Source organism: Diadema antillarum, unplaced genomic scaffold, assembly GCF_040938485.1.
Source record: "Diadema antillarum isolate AM-2024a unplaced genomic scaffold, OU_Dant_1.0 scf00000180, whole genome shotgun sequence".
NCBI classification, from domain to species: Eukaryota; Metazoa; Echinodermata; class Echinoidea; order Diadematoida; family Diadematidae; genus Diadema; species Diadema antillarum.
The window spans coordinates 1,255,189-1,271,635 of record NW_027271069.1 but is presented as its reverse complement, the minus strand read 5'-3'; the positions used below and the strand labels follow the sequence as shown (position 1 = coordinate 1,271,635).

The 16,447-nt window shown below is 39.7% G+C and overlaps 1 protein-coding gene across 1 annotated transcript in view; it reads left to right on the top strand.

Moving 5' to 3' along the window:
• Positions 1-14,978: 14,978 nt before the first annotated feature.
• Positions 14,979-16,447, top strand: part of LOC139723073 (ubiquitin-conjugating enzyme E2 E1-like) — a 74,737-nt gene continuing 73,268 nt past the window's right edge. Inside the window, exons 1-2 of the mRNA XM_071634345.1 lie at positions 14,979-15,099; positions 15,628-15,879. Coding sequence (XP_071490446.1) covers positions 15,656-15,879 — 224 coding nt within the window. The 5' untranslated portion in view covers positions 14,979-15,099; positions 15,628-15,655. The remainder of the gene's footprint in view (positions 15,100-15,627; positions 15,880-16,447) is intronic.

Genomic DNA, 16,447 nt, shown 5'->3' with positions numbered 1-16,447 from the left:
TTATATGACCAAACAACTTGTGACAAGATAAAAGTTAAGACTTATATTTCATCTTTATACTACTGCCTTGAAGGCTGTATCACATGAGTATGAGAATATATTGTATATATGAACCCATGAAGTGTAATTAAATTTTGAGAAAAAAAAGAGAAAAATCTGTTTCATGTTTTATTCTTTGCCACCAAGATTACAATACCCCTTTATTTTTGTCCCCGCCGAACGAGTTCAAGCAGGGGACTATGAAACGGGCTCCATACGTGTGTGTGTCCGTGTGTCCGTCTGTCTGTCCGTCTGTGCATCCGTCTGTGCGTCCGTGTGTGATCAAAATGTTCAAAATGCTACTCCTTCGCCAATTCTAACCCGATTTTGATTCTGTTTGCTTTATATGATAGCACTACATGGGAGCTTTGAAACTTCTACACAGAATTTCAGTTGTGACCTTTGACCTTGACCTTTGACCTATATTGTACATTTTGCTTCAAAATGCTACTCCTTCGCCATTTCTAACCCGATTTTGATTCCGTTTGCTTTATATGATGGCACTAGGTGAGGGCTTCAAAACTTCTACACAGAATTTTGACCTTTGACTTCTTTGACCTTTGACCTTGATTTTTGACCTATATTGTACATTGCCTACAAAATGCTACTCCTTCGCCATTTCTAACCCGATTTTGATTCAGTTTGCTTTACGTGATGGCACTAGGTGAGGGCTTCAAAACTTCTACACAGAATTTTGACCTTTGACTTCTTTGATCTTTGACCTTGATTTTTTACCTATATTGTACATTTTGCTACAAAATGCTACTCCTTCGCCATTTGTAACCCGATTTCAATTCCGTTTGCTTTAAGTGATGGCACTAGGTGAGGGCTTCAAAACTTCTACACAAAATTTTGACCTTGGACTTCTTTGACCTCTGACCTTGATTTTTGACCTGTATTGTACATTTTGCTATCAAATGCTACTCCTTCGCCATTTCTAACCCGATTTTGATTCCGTTTGCTTTATATGATGGCACTAGGTGAGGGCTTCAAAACTTCTACACAGAATTTTGACCTTTGACTTCTTTGACCTTTGACCTTGATTTTTGACCTATATTGTACATTGGCTACAAAATGCTACTCCTTCGCCATTTCTAACCCGATTTCGATTCCGTTTGCTTTATGTGATGGCACTAGGTGAGGGCTTCAAAACTTCTACATAGAATTTTGACCTTTGACTCCTTTGACCTTGATCTTTTTACCTATATTGTACATTTTGCTACTAAATGCTACTTCCGGCGGGGACATATATTATGCACCGCGTAATTTCTACTTTTCCTTCTTCCCATTTAATATTGTTAAGTGTTGTTACATGAAATCATATCACTCATGAGTCCCTCAACAATTGTGTTTGATGTCAAAACGAGTTAACTCCATTCTTGTTAATGTGAGATTGATTAAAGCTGCTAAAAACAAAGAAAATAATAAGAATATGATATGGAATATCTTTACTGATATCTCAATGAATATATCTTGTTATGTCACAAGTGAAGGACCACTGGAAAGGATTTATATTGCTCTGTCTGATGATGGATTTTCGTAAAATTGTTTCAAAACGGCACTTTATCCATTTTTGCGATCAAACTCTTCCATTTCAAAACTTGTGTGAAAGTATCTTTGTGAGTTTTGTGTGATGTTCCCAATATACAGTGGAATCCCATTAAAACAAAGTCCCCCGGATCAGCAGGTTTCTTTTGTTATATCGAAATTTTGTTATAAACAGACGAATGAACAATAAAAAACAGAGAGCCAATAATTTTGCGACCTGGATTTCTATTCCATTATAACCGGAATTTTGTTATAACCTTATTCATTATAACGGGAGTGCCCTGTATATGAAATCAGTACTTGTCCTTTATCATGATGGTAGCGTTATGACAGATTTATAAGATTTGTATCAAGCGATGAGCATTTTGTATTCCACTTTTTGTGCTTGTAATATTCTGAAATCAACCTAAAATGAGAGATTTTATGGGTCTATTGCAAATTGCACAAAACAGTTGCTTCCACAGCAGACAAATCTATAAAGAATCCAAGAGAATGATCGTGATAACAATAGAAATAAGAAATAATAAGAATAGCAATAATTGAATTGAACTGAACTGAACTGAATACAGATGTGGAAATGTGCCTTCCACCAGCATTACATACAAGAGATATACATAAATAACACTTGTTCAAAGAACAGCGTACTGTAAAATGAGGAATTTTCGCGTGCACTTTAATTTCGCGAGCGCCAAGATTCACGAAATTAAAATGCACGCGAAAGTCCTTGTTTACACTATATGCATTGAACGCCAGTGGCACCTCGCGAAAATTTCATGCCACGAAAAAGGCTGTCGGTTCCAATTCGCGAAAAATTCATGCCGCGAATATATCATGTTTTACAGTATGTATAATACACTATAGAGAACATCTGACAAACAAAAATCTTTTTCTATGGTTGTTGCAGAAAATGGTAATGATGATGACAATAATGATAATAATAATAATAATACTTCTACTAATAATAATAACAGTGATAATGTGGGGATGACAACGGCTCTTGACCCAAGCACAAGCCCTATATATTATCTTTAATACCTCCCCGCCCCCAGTTGCCCACCCACACCGAAAAGAATTCTGTGGCCCTTGCCTTGCTGAGGCACAGAGAATATCAACTGTTTCTTTTCCCATTCATCACTTCATGCGTTGTACATGGGGCTGCAGCCCCGCCCATGTCCCCTTATGGTTCTTGAAAATAAAATGAAAAAAAAAAAAATCACAATTTGACCTCCCTCCAAGCAGCAGCGCTCCCCATATCCCACAAAAAGCAAAAACAAGACACAATCAGCCGCCTCTGTTTACCAGTAGGCCCTATAATTTCTAAACTTCTCATAGATCCTTCCATATTACAGGGACCACATCTTCATATTCAAGTTGTAATCTTGTCCATCACTATTATGCGTGTTTTAAAATGTCCCTCAATTGAGATGATATGAATGTAGAAATATGTTATTTTTTGGTCGAGTATTAAACACAAGACCCAATGAGTTTGGGGAGGGGTGCGTTGGTCAGTTATGATCCTCGCTTTGTTGATTCGAGGAACTTTAAGCGACACGACTGTAAAGTTGACGGACAAGCGTGACTTCTCGTGGCGGTGAGGTACAGTCATGTATTGGGTTCACAATGCCTTGGCACGCAGGTGTGGGAAAGAAAAGACAAACATTATTGTACGCCATACAAATGCTGAGCCGCTTTTTTGTTAACAGCATGCAGCCATGCGTTCACTCTTGAAATGAATGGGAAGTCACATTAGCAAGAAACTACCCGAATGTCAAGGACAGTAGTCTGAGGATCGGTGCAGTGTGTGTCCACAGTGCAGCGACCTATTAAAGTTTTGCCTGCTGGTTTTTGTTTGCTTTGTTTCAGAGCGTGACATTGGAACTTTTAAAATATTCTCCCCTGTCGCGCCAAAAATCTACAGGGCCTATACAATAGAGCCATTCGCGAGTGTGGACTGCTTCTGTTTACGATAATTGGTCAGTATGGTATGAAGCAATGGAATACAAAATGCGAATCCATGCTTATACTTTGCATTTTGCTAAATCAAGTGAACCCCATCTGCAAAGCGTTTGTGGCTTTCTGCGGGTGTCATTATGTTTAACCTGTCCTTGCAGAAACTCAATCATATTTCCTCAATTGAGAAAAAACTAAAGAACTGTGTTCGCTCATGAGATTTTGTTGTGTAAAAGTAAAAGAAAGAAACAACAGGTCGACTTTCTGTGAACCGTTTTAATAAGTGTCATGACTGAGTGGAAGCCTGCGAAAAATGGTATACTCAAACACTTACTTTCAACAAAAAACAAAACAAAACAAGCAAGCAAACAAACCAGCAAACGAACATCAAATAGTGATGGACATAAATGAATGTAATGATGCTATCACTAATTGACAGATTGAGCACTACGTATCCAAAAGCACAGAAAAAAAATATATCAAGTAGGATCACCACGCTCAAAGCAGAGAAAAACAACGACGAACAGACTGATAGAGTTTCATCAAAATCGGACTGAGATATGGAATTTGTATCGAATTTTAAAATTCCACATGATTTCACTGCGTAACAATGATATCGGTACAATCACAATGATAGGCAAATTAGGTGATATGACGATGATATTCATTATAGCAATTCCCGTAGGTTTATTCGCAACTTTATCATGAAAATTATACGGTTTATGATTTAGCAACTGACGCATGACAAGTTTTTCCTCGCCAGAAGATGCCATTGCTATATACATTACTACAACGCATAAAAAAGACCCCCCCCCCAAAAAAAAGGAAAATAATAATAATGCAAAGATCTGTAATTTCTTTCTTTGTACTTTCAGGTCAAAACGGGAAATTTAGTAATACTTGTGCGTAAGTGAATAGGACACTTGCGAGGACACGATGATATCGCCGTCTAAAGCCATTTAATATCAAAAGCTGACACTGTGAAAACTGACACTTGGAAACAAGTTTCTAATCTAGGTCCACTTCCATGAAACCTCTATATACCATGTTCTCTTTGTTTACATAGTTTTACTTTATTTAATGCCAACTTAATTGAGCACGTTGCGGGATTGCACTGTGAATTTCCTTTTGAGAGTTTTACAGCTTGAAACCTAACGAAGAGCACTGTGTGAAATACAGACAAAATTTCACCGAGAAACAAGAGGACTGAAATCACACCGGTTTTCTTTTTAGGAGAATGTGAAAGTGATATGAAACCTTTCAGTGACTATTCAGCCACGATCTTCCTGGTGAATAACCGCCATGCCAGAGATTTCAGGTTTGTTTGACCGTTTGTCTTGCTATTAAAACAACATTAAATCTGCAAGGCGACAGCTTCCTTTTCGAAAGCTCATCTTCAATATCGTCATCAATAGTTATATGCGAGTGTATTATGACAGGGCATTAAATGACAAGTATATATTTCCTGCTGAAATATCGCTATAGTAAACTAATATCATAAGCTAAGGCTATTTTTGTCCCCTCCCCTATACTTTTTTTTTTTCCAGAGGGATGTCCTATTCCCCGGTGAAGAGTTTAAACCGACCGCCATAACGGCATGCGTTATAATACCGCAGTATGGATGCGTTTTATGTTTGTGTATTACATAAGATAAGAAAATAAATCAAGTACTTCAACCTTAAAACTGCCCATCATCTCGAAAACATCACTGGCTGTACACTGCGTTAACATTCAAGTCGCTTGTATCTATTTCAGATCGTTTAGAAGAATATACTTGTTGATATCAAGACGAATTGAATTAATCCAATATGAGAATTTATCATAAGACGGAGGAGGAGAAGGAAAAATCAAAAAGGAGGAAAATAACAGGAACAACTGAAGCATAAATTATTATGTGTCTTACATACCATAGACAGGAAATGGTTTGTTCACCGGTAATCTGAATTACACCATGCTATTATATACCAAATAGTCATCCAGCGATTGAACTTCAATGAAATTTGTTAGCTTTGTAAACATGGAAAACAAACATTGATAGGCCCTGTATAGTTATCGAGTCATTCCATAGACCTGCCTCTGCTGTGATGAATTCTAGTTCTACAGTGACCTTGAACTTTGTCCTTACTGATTTCTGACTGATTGAGTCAAATCTCTCGATGTACTGATGTATATAGAAGAAATAGACTCAAAAGCCAGGCAAATGGTATACTGAGTAAAACGATCGGTTTCGATAAAGATATAATGGTGTGCAAAAGCTATATGTGGATCTTATCACCATTTATTGCTTTCCTGTGATGGGCGAACTCTGGAGGTGTGAGGGGCAATTCACGAAATAGCTCTTCAAAATGCTTTATTGTTGTTATATCTCCGTCTGTGAAACTTTGTCTGTGGACAAAACGCCATCCTCGTCTAGTATATCGTCACGCTTGCGATGGCTAATGTTATCAAGGATGACGCTGTGGTGATTAAACATGTCCTCGCCGGACGAGGACGTTACACAGGTCCGAAGTCACGACAGGTAAGATGCTTATGACGTCAGACACCGAAGATGACGACATTTCTCTACGGACCACGGTAAACAGACGCTGATTTTCGCGGCTGGCGATATATCAATAAAACGAGGTTTAATTGGGCATTAGTTGTGTTGCGCCCGTATATGAACTCGGCTTGACCTCAATGAACTCCCGGCGTCCTATCCTACGATACATCTGACGGTCATAACATACCACGGAGCTACTTTCTATACATTGCCTGTCTACACGTAAAAGATATCGACACACACAGTCTGTATACGAAGAGAGCAAGAAAGAGACCCTAGTCTAGGTACCAGACCGGGTTTAATTCTTTATGATTCTCCATCCCATAAACACCTCCCTGAATAGAACGAGCGTATCTGGCAATTACCCCCAGAGGGCAATTACACACACACACACACCCCCCCCCCCCCCGGCTATATACTGGTTAGTGGTAAGGTTAGAGTAAAGATTAGGGTTAGGCTTAGGGTCAGGAATTTGAGTTAGGATTAGGGCCAGGGGAAGGGGAAGGGGCAATCGCTCAGGGGGTAATTGCCCTATAGACCCGAAACGAGAGATAACGAGAACAATGCCTCCCCCTTTGGACGCAATCGTGGAAAGAAACAACTTTATAATGTTGGTTGACGATGATTCTCAAAGTTTTTAAAGTGAAGAAGCAGAATTGGAGAGAAAGGAAGATACAGAGGGGGGAGGGGGAGGGGAGGAGGGGGAGATTAGAGGGGAGAGAGCTGGGGGGGGGGAGGGCGAGGGATACTATATAACAGCTATTATGCTACTTGAATCCAGGGAGTTCTCGATCTGAGAGCAGAAAAAAAAAGCTTCATGTACTTGTAATTATTGAACGAGGAAAAAAAAAACACCTAAGACATTAACAACAACAAAAGAAACAAAACACAGGTAAGTCTACAACCAATCAGAACATCCGAACGCTTCTTGATTTTCGATGTCCCAAGTGGAAGAGCATTTGTTTCATTAGAGGCTTGAAAGAACACATAAATTAATAATATTTATCAAACTCAAGTGTTCTTGTGTTTATAGGGGGAAGGATGGGACCTTTTTTCCCCCTTTTTTACAGAGTCTGATGACCCCTCAAAAAACAACAAGAACGAAGAAACGTACTTTACGTTCCCTCGTTACTAACAGAAACTGATGAAAATCGTTCATTCCAGTCTTCATAGCATTTTGAGCGTGATGGTCTAATAAGGTGAGATAAGTTTAGTATCAACAATTAGGAGGCGTAACAACGACTGGTATAGGCCTATTAAAGAAAACTACAGCAGGAAGATGGTCGAGTCTGTTGGCCGCGAGATCGTGCTTCTATACGGATGATTGATAATCGGTTGATTCAGTATCAAACACCGTCAAAACGATTTGCAATTTACCGATCCAGCACCCAGAACCGCGTTCAGTTGCATCTTATACAGTCCATATAATATACATGACTTCTTATTTTCATGCAGAAACCAATTGCCCACGAGCATTTAAAATGCGAATTTTAGGCCTATTCAACTCATTGTCACCGCAAATCGATCGTTTTGTTGAAGGGACGTTTTTTTACACTGCATAGATATTGGTAAGGATATTGTTTTCCTCAGCTGTCAGTTTAGTGTGCGGATTGAAAAGAATTTGCGGTCTCAATGTGTAGACCACGGCGTAATGACGAAAAGGGTATACAATCACTATTTAGGGGTAGGGATAGGGGTGGGGTATTTGATAGTCTGCAGGGTTCGCTTTGGGAGCTCTGACGAACAGGCCAAGCGATATGCATGATTCGGCCTTCGTGAGTAGCGCACCTTCTCTATTATGACACATTCGAACACCTCGCCGAATCGGCAACATCCAGTGCGCATGATGTCAGCCGACAGCTATACGCCATGCAACTATTTGGTGACTCCGTTATTATATAGGATATCAATTTCCATCCGACAGTTGCATGGGTCTAATCGCTATTCGGGATGATGTGGTTATATTCTTGATTCGGGATGATGTGATTATAGTCTTGCTTTAACTTCTTCTCGTCCTTCTCATCCCTATAAAAAAAATTCCCCTATTCTTCTTGTTTCCTCATTCTCCTATTCGTCTCCTTACATGGGTCACTGCGGAGGTCACTTACCTTTTTTTTTCTTCTTCTTTTTCTCATTTCATCATCCTACCCATCTCCTCCTCCTTCTGAAAATCTCGCTTCCTCATTCTCCTGCTTCTTCTCTTATTTGTTTTTTTTTTCCTCCTCATTTCTCTTCTTTATAGCTTCTTCTCCAGCTCCATGCACCTTCTCTCTGGACCCCTTCTTCTCTCACCCCCCCCCCCCCTGAAAATCTATGTTTCCACATTCTCCTAGAGTATACTTCTTGTCTCATAACTTCTTCCTCTCCTTCTCAAGTACTCTCTCCCTTATAGCTTCTCCTCCACCTCCATGCACCCTCAATTCGTCTCCCCCTCAGGACCCCTTCTTCCCCCTCCTTCTCCTGAGAGTCTTCGTTTCTTCATCCTTCTACTTCCTCTCTTACTTCTTTTTTCTCCTCCTCATATAAGTCTCTCTTCTTTATATCTTCTTCTCCACCTTCATCCATGCACCCCGCGGGATCCCTTCTGCTCCCATCCCCCTAAAAATCTGCATTTCCTCATTCTCCTCCCTATACTAACTTCTCATCTTTATACTTCTTCCTCTCCGCCTTATCATGGTCTCTCTCCCTTATAGTTTCTTCTCCCCTTCATGCACCCCTTATCATCCCCCTCGAGACCCCTTCTTCTCCCCCTTCTCCTCCTCCTGAAAATCTTCATTTCCTCATCTCCTACTTCTCTCTTACCTCTTACCTCTCCTCCTCATAATCTCTCTTCTTTATATAATCTTCTCCCATCTTTATCATTTCCCCTCCTCCTGAAAATCTTTGTTTTTTTTTCGTTCTCTTGCTTCTTCTCTTACTTGTTTCTTTTCCTCCTCATCTCTCTCCTTTATAGCTTTCTCCTCCACCTCCATGCACCCCTCAATTCTTCTCCCCCTAAGGACCCCTTCTTCTCCATCCTCCTGAAAATTTTCGTTCCCTTATTCTTCTACTTCCTCTCTTATTTCTTCCTCTCCTCCTCAAAATGATAAATATCTCTTCTCTATATCTTCTTCTCTCCCTTCATGCACCGCTTAATTCTTCTCCCCTCGGGATCCGCCCTTCTTCTCCCCTCCTCCTCCTCCTCCTCCTCCTCCTGAAAATCTTCGTTTCCTCATCTCCTACTTCTTCTCTTACTTCTCCTCCTCATAATCTCTCTTCTTTATATAATCTTCTCCCATCTTTATCATTTCCCCTTCCTCCTGTAAATCTTCATTTCCTCGTTCTCCTTAATTCTTCTCCAACTTCTTCCTCTACTCATGTCTTCCCCTCCTTAATTCTCCCGCATCCTCCTTCTCCTTTTCAACCATTCTCCTCCTTCTTCCACTATAGCTCATCCCCTTATTCTTCCCTCCTCCTCGCGTTGTTCTTAATTCGTGTCTTTATTCTCTTCCGTCTCCTCCTCCTTCTTGTTCTTATCCCTCTTTCATCATCTCGTTGAGCCTTTTCTTCCCATCCTCACATGCAGAGAACGTGTCAGTTCAACACATTTCCCCTCAGGCAAACAGGGAAGGAAGGGTATCAGAGTCGCGAACTATGATATTATCAACATCACAGATTTGAGTGAAACTGAATATACACTGAACATATTCATATATTGAATCGTGATATATCCGTCATTGTCACACATACACCCACTTTTTCCCCTTTTTTATTACATTTGTGAGGTGGTATTCATACTGACATTTAAAGAATGTATAGAGCCTTGAAACATGCTTGCCAGTCTGATTTTCCAAATTCAACTTGCAATCATGAAATGAAGTTCTATATTCTTTCCATCGCCATCATTGCACTCCCGAATTACCCGCATTATAACGTTGAGCTCCGGCGTGACACAAGATGACTTCATAAATGAATGAATGGGCGAATTATTGATGCTAGTCGGTGGTATATGTATAAAGACGAGAATTTAGATAAAAGATGAACATGATGAATGCATCGGAATAAAGTTGATTGACCGGCTGAAAATAATAAATGATAAATTAAATAGCTTAATTTGATTGAGAGATGACAGAAATATTAATGAAAAGTTAACAGATCAGTGAATGAAATGTATCAACAAGCCAAACAATAACAAGCAAATACTAACAATCCGTATCATCAAAGAAAGAAAAACAAAAACAATTAAACCGATCACCCACAATTCAAAACAAAACGATGCAAGTGGCGTTCCACCATGCATATTGCATGCCTACTGTTTGGCATGCATTTTATAGTGCGATAGTAATAGTATAATACGCAGATCTTTTTCATGAATTTAGTGTCTTTTCAAAAAAGGAAAGTCCATTCCAAATGATGCGCTATAGGTTGACTTTTAGTGACATTGATTTGAAAGTAACCGCGTAAGGTCGTATCTGGAAGTGGATGTCGGGCCTATTTTGACATGTAATCAGGGGCGGATCCAAGAATTCCGTAAAGGGGAGGGCGCCTTTACAAAATTAAAGGGGGAGGGGCGCACGCAACCCCCACTTTTGTTTTATTTCTTTTTGTTTAACGAAAATGTGAATGAGGAGAGGCGGGCGTCGCCGGCCGCCCCCCCTCCCGGATCCGCCACTGAATATCATTTATACAGATAATACATCCGCAGAATTCAGTGAGTTTGGCTGGGTATAGACACGCACATTAGAGCGATCGATACTTATCAATCAAATGTATCATTGCATCTCTTCGGAGAATATAATTAGGTGGTTTCATTCATGCCCATCTATAATACTCACTAATATTAACTTCCTTAGTTGACACTAACTGTATGACCAGTAGCGGCACACACCTCTTGGGGAAACTAAAGACACATGCATGTATACAGACTTATTGTATACATTACAGATTATTGTATACATACGGAAGAAAGTGCGACCTGTACATTATGCAGGTTAGGAAGTGTCTTAAACAGTACCACAACTACAATAATGTTATCATTTTCTCCAGTCATATACAGGCAGGATGTACAATTTTGTATAACATGAGAAACATTCCCTCAGTGCATAAATCAACTCTAAAGATATAAACTAGCCCTAAACATTGTGCGTACAAAAACACCTCATGCATTTACTCTGAACTATTCTTAGGGAAAAGGATGGACAGAAAAAGCTTCTGACTTCTTGTAAACGACCACTGCTTTCAACCTTTCAAATTTTCCAGCGTAAATATGGAAATGCCAGCGTTAGAATATAAACTTCGTACACATTGTATCTATTGCGGCCTAGGATGGGGGGGGGGGGGGTTGCTGCTTCGATTGAGACCCTATAGGAGGTGCGATTTGGCTCGGAAGAGAAGATGATTCCATCCCATGCCTTGTGTGTCAGTCAATGGGAAAACCCTAGCTACAGGCCTGTACGATATCACACCTCATCATACTTCTACATAGTATACTGTTATAGTTTGTACCTAAATGTACTACAGTTTCCTAAAGACATGAGACATGGAACGAGTCCCATTCGACGCTCTTATTTTCCGTCGTTGGTTATTTCATCACTCTTTTTTTTTCTTTTTTGCTTCACGTTTCCCTATCAATTCGAGTCAGCGCAAAAGTACAAGAGCGGACGTTCTCCTTCAACATTCCTGACGAAGTGTTTCTGAATATATATGAAGCACTGCAGTTTGTGTTTCCTCACAACGTGCATGCATTATAAACATGACAGCTGACAGTCAACACATGGACGCTATGCGTTTACACAGGCCATCGAATCTTAAAGCCTTGAAAATTATCCCTTTCGCCTCTAGATGGGATGAAACATGTACATGTATCAATCACTCATCAATCATTAACATCCCTATCAATGAAATGATGATATAACCACGCGAGTATATTTGGAAGCGCTTCCGAGGAAAAAACAAGGCCCTGTGGAAAGACAGTCGAAACCGAAAGAGAGGAACGTTACTTTGGATTGTATCGTATGACCCCAGTGACACTCTTGCTACGATGACTTGCTTGTAAAGGAGATTTTCCTTTCTAAAATCACTCTTCATAATTACACTGGCTGTACTACAGGTGCGAGTGGGTACAAGGTTATTCCTGATCCCCCTTCCCCTCCTCCTCCTCCTCCTTTGTTTCCACCTGCCGTAATACGCCCGTACAATAATAGCTTTGCGAGTGTGAATAGGGATCATTCATGGCACAGACGCTTTTAAGCAATCATTTCAGCCTCCAGTTAGCAAACAATGCGACGTTACGCACAAAACCAGTCACTCGAATAGCGTCTACCATCACTTGTTTTTCCATAAAGATCGATTATGGAGCTAGTCTCTTATCTAGACTTTGAAATAGGAACCCGGAAAAAAAAGGAGAGATCGAACAAACAGGGCCTGTAGTTATCGAGCCCATTACTGCAGTCATGTTTAATTTTCCCCAAGTATGGAAATTGTTTACTGTAAACACAAAGTCAGGCCTGGAAAGTTAGATCAGTGAATTTCCATGTCTAGAGGAGGGTTATTTCAGTTGGCTAGAGTTATAAGTATAGCATACAAATAGACTTTGCCTGGAGTATGGGCAGAGGTGACTCCCAGAACTATTCACTGAGGGGCGCAGCCCCGAAGTGAATAGCTCTTTTAAAGACACCGTGGTCTATAGCTTTAACAAGAAACACGAAATCAGGTAAAGTATGTTTTGTTTTATATTTTTGTTCAAAAATTCAAATAAAAGAAGGGGAAAATGGGGAGAAAATGCGAGGCGAGACCTCGTGTTGTGGATGTGATGTTGTGAAGGGACCCTACACTGACCCAAAGAAATCAGCGCACGATGTCAGAACTGTTTTGTGATGTTGCAATTGTTTTGTTTAAAAAAAAATCTTATGTTTCACAGGTGTGACAGTTCGAAGCAATGAGCAATGTCGGAATTGCTTTATGACGTCACAATTGTTTTGTTAAAAATTTATACATTTCACAGAGTGACGATACGAGCAGTGCGCAAAGTCAAATTGCTTTGTGGCGTCACAATTGTTTATTTCACAGAGTGACGGTACAGCGCAGTGTGCGATGTCACAATCGTTTGTGACGTCACAATTGTTTCGTTAATAATGTTATATTTCACAGAGTGACAGTACAAAGCTGAACACAATTTCAGAATTGTTTTGTGACATCATTTTGCAAATACTAGTAGTAGGCCTATACTATTTGCAAAATGTCGTCATAGAAGTGTCGTCATTTTGCAAATAGTACTTCATGGAGTGTCAAACATTGCCAACATTCCCACATAGCTGAAAATACTTAAAATCACGTGAAGCTCTTTCGACCAATCACTAGAGTATAGATTTTTGATCCAAAATAATCATCACTATGCCGAACATTCTGAGTCTTTGATTTTAGTATGAAAGATATACATGTAACAGGTGTTTTATTGAAATACATCTAGTAGTTATCATCATTTAACAACATCTATGGGATATGAAAAGCAGTTTTAAAATATAATCTTCTGCACGGTAATTACAGTTTCTATTTTTTTTTTTAGACTGATATGGTATAGGTGTTTTTGTTGAGGCTTCAGCTGATCAAGATTAATTTCAAGTGAAAGTACATGTATAACGTATATGTGAATGTGAAACCGCTAGTACACTTTTGTACATGAGTCAAGCTGACCACAATGATATCGCAGGTCGACAATTAAACGTATGACCACACCGACATCTGAAAACCAATTACAGGTTCGAATGAATGATTTCATGTAGGACAATTCTGCTCTGGACTCCAGACATCATGATTATGATACTGATGCGCTGGCTGTAAATGCTTCAACGCTTAGCCAACTGGTGGCGTCAAAAGTAATTGATAACTTTGTGCGATTTAGGTTCTACTTAGGAGCTCTATAAAGCATGAGTTTTGATACAACAATTACAGAACGATGCTAGCTGATAGGCAGGCGACGTGAGTGACATTATTTTGATTTTAAAAGAATCAAATTTACAGTCCTCTTCTTCAGGCAACTGATCAAATTTCGACTAGAGTTCGCTGATACGACTCTGTAGGGCTTCAACTGTTATGCCAGAGTAATTGTAGTTACAAATCACAGTGGTCTCATAGCGTATACATCGAATACAACTTAATGTACCAGGTATTGATCTAGCAAGTGAATGAATGAATGAATGAATGAATTAATTAATTAAATGAAATGTATTTACCAAACAATAACATCGATAACAAATATTGAATAGTCAAAAAGTTAATGAACATTACAGTTGGTAAAAAGTAAAAACAGCAATAGCAAACAGGCTAGTCGAGGCCAGTCCTTTCACAACACAATACAAATTATATTACGTATTTGCAATATTTACTGAAGTATTGTTATGAAATGTTCATATTGACAGGTTTTTATTGGGGATCATCAAACATTATTCGAAAAAGGATATTTAAAGTGGCAATCATGCATTGCCTGGTGGGGCCTAGTAGGCCCTACATGTGTACTGGTACTTTATTCGTCCTTGTTCTACACCAAATATCGAAAAAGAGAGCATGAAAATAGGTTTCGAGGAAAAGAGCCGTCATATCGTATTCCGTAGAAAGACGATCCGCTTCTCACGTTGCTGCTAAGACACGTATACCGAGATGCGTAGAAAATGTTGCTGGCGACAATTATTAGTTCACAAAAATTATATAATGACTGTTTGAACAGAGGGAATATAAATTTTTGTGCTTTAATGATTGTCATTGCGATATCAAGATAGATACGAGAAAGTGACGATTTTCACACGACATTAGTAAGCCATTACGCGGAGGGGTGTGCTCGGAGGAAATAATGGCTCGGTGTTCGCCGGATGTGCGCTGTGTGTGTATATGTGTACACGCATTTATACACAGCAGCAGTGGCAGCGACCAACTGGCATATCGCTCTGCGTGTGGGGATCCCCTCTCAGCTCTGAATTTTCTGCTCTGAATAGGTTTATCAATTTCGGAATATTTGTGGAATATTTCACCAGCAATTAGTCTACGATCAGGTACTTGACTTCTGTATATTATTTACACCATGCATGAGCCTCATTGGATTGAGTATTGGCAGATTTATCAAGAATCGACCCAAATCTTTGTTCGTTTCGTCACGACATTTGTGTCGTGTGTGTGTGTGTATGTGTGTGTGTGTGTGTGTGTGTGTGAGCGGCTCAACGAATCGCTTTTTGTGTGCGCTGGGGAGGATATGACCAGACGTGTTTTTTCAACTCGATTTCATTGTGTTCAAATAAAAATTTTAATGAAACGACCCATGTTTGACTTCCCATTTGTTTTGTTGCAGGTTGATTACCGCCTTTAGAGAGTAGGTAAGATGACTAGGATATTGACGCTGAGTAAATAAATCCGTGTAGAATTTGCAGTTTGAACATCGTTTGTGATGTGCCCAATTCCATCGAGATGTAAAATTTGATGATCATATTCTTTTTTGTATCGCCTCGGGAACTAACTCGCGAGGCGCAGATTTTGTAATTTTCTATCTTTGGTTTCTAATGATATCATTTTTTTTCTGTTTACAGAATCGTTGGCTGATGTTAAAAGGCAAAAATGCCGAACAATAGCAGAGCTTCGGAGGGCCAATCTCAGGGATCCACTCCCGCGACTTCTGCTGCTTCAAGCTCTGGAAGTAGCCGTCCGACCTCGGCTGGTGGAGGTGGTGGTGGACGAAGAGGCGGAAATTCCTCCCAAGAACGAGGGAATAGAGAAGGAAAACCTTCCCATTCCATGGGAAAATGGGGATCCAAGAGTCCCCTTAGCTCCAGCGCCAAAAGGTATGCCGATATTCCAACCCGTTTCCTTTTCAATTGTGACTCTAAATCGGACTCTAAATCTAGAGGGGTATTTACAATCGGCATGCCGTGAACAATCGGGCGGATTTCAGTGTGTGTACCGTGCCGTAGCGCCATGCGATCAATGGCATTAATCAGAAAACGGCCATTGACATGATGTGTATGTAAAGTCCACTTCAGCGCTCCACTTACCAGCAAGCTACCTAATTTGCATATAAGCTAAAAACTGTTATTTCGCCTAAAGTAGCGAAATAATCACAAATGTTTTGATACATTTGGGTTCCTTTCAGTGATCTATAGTGCACAGTACCATTTCTTTGGAGATTCCCTCCTCCACTAGGCAGAAAAAAGTATTTTTTAGTTCATGAGTTTATAACATTCAGACTGCATTATGAATTTATGCATTGTCCTAAGCTAGCAGCAGTAGCTGGTTTCAGGCAGCAATGTAATTGAATGGGCAGTCAGACTGGAACTCACTCTTCTTTGGTATCATGCATTGTCTTAATTTTTTTTTTTTTTTTTTTACCACAGAGAAACATGATTTGCCACA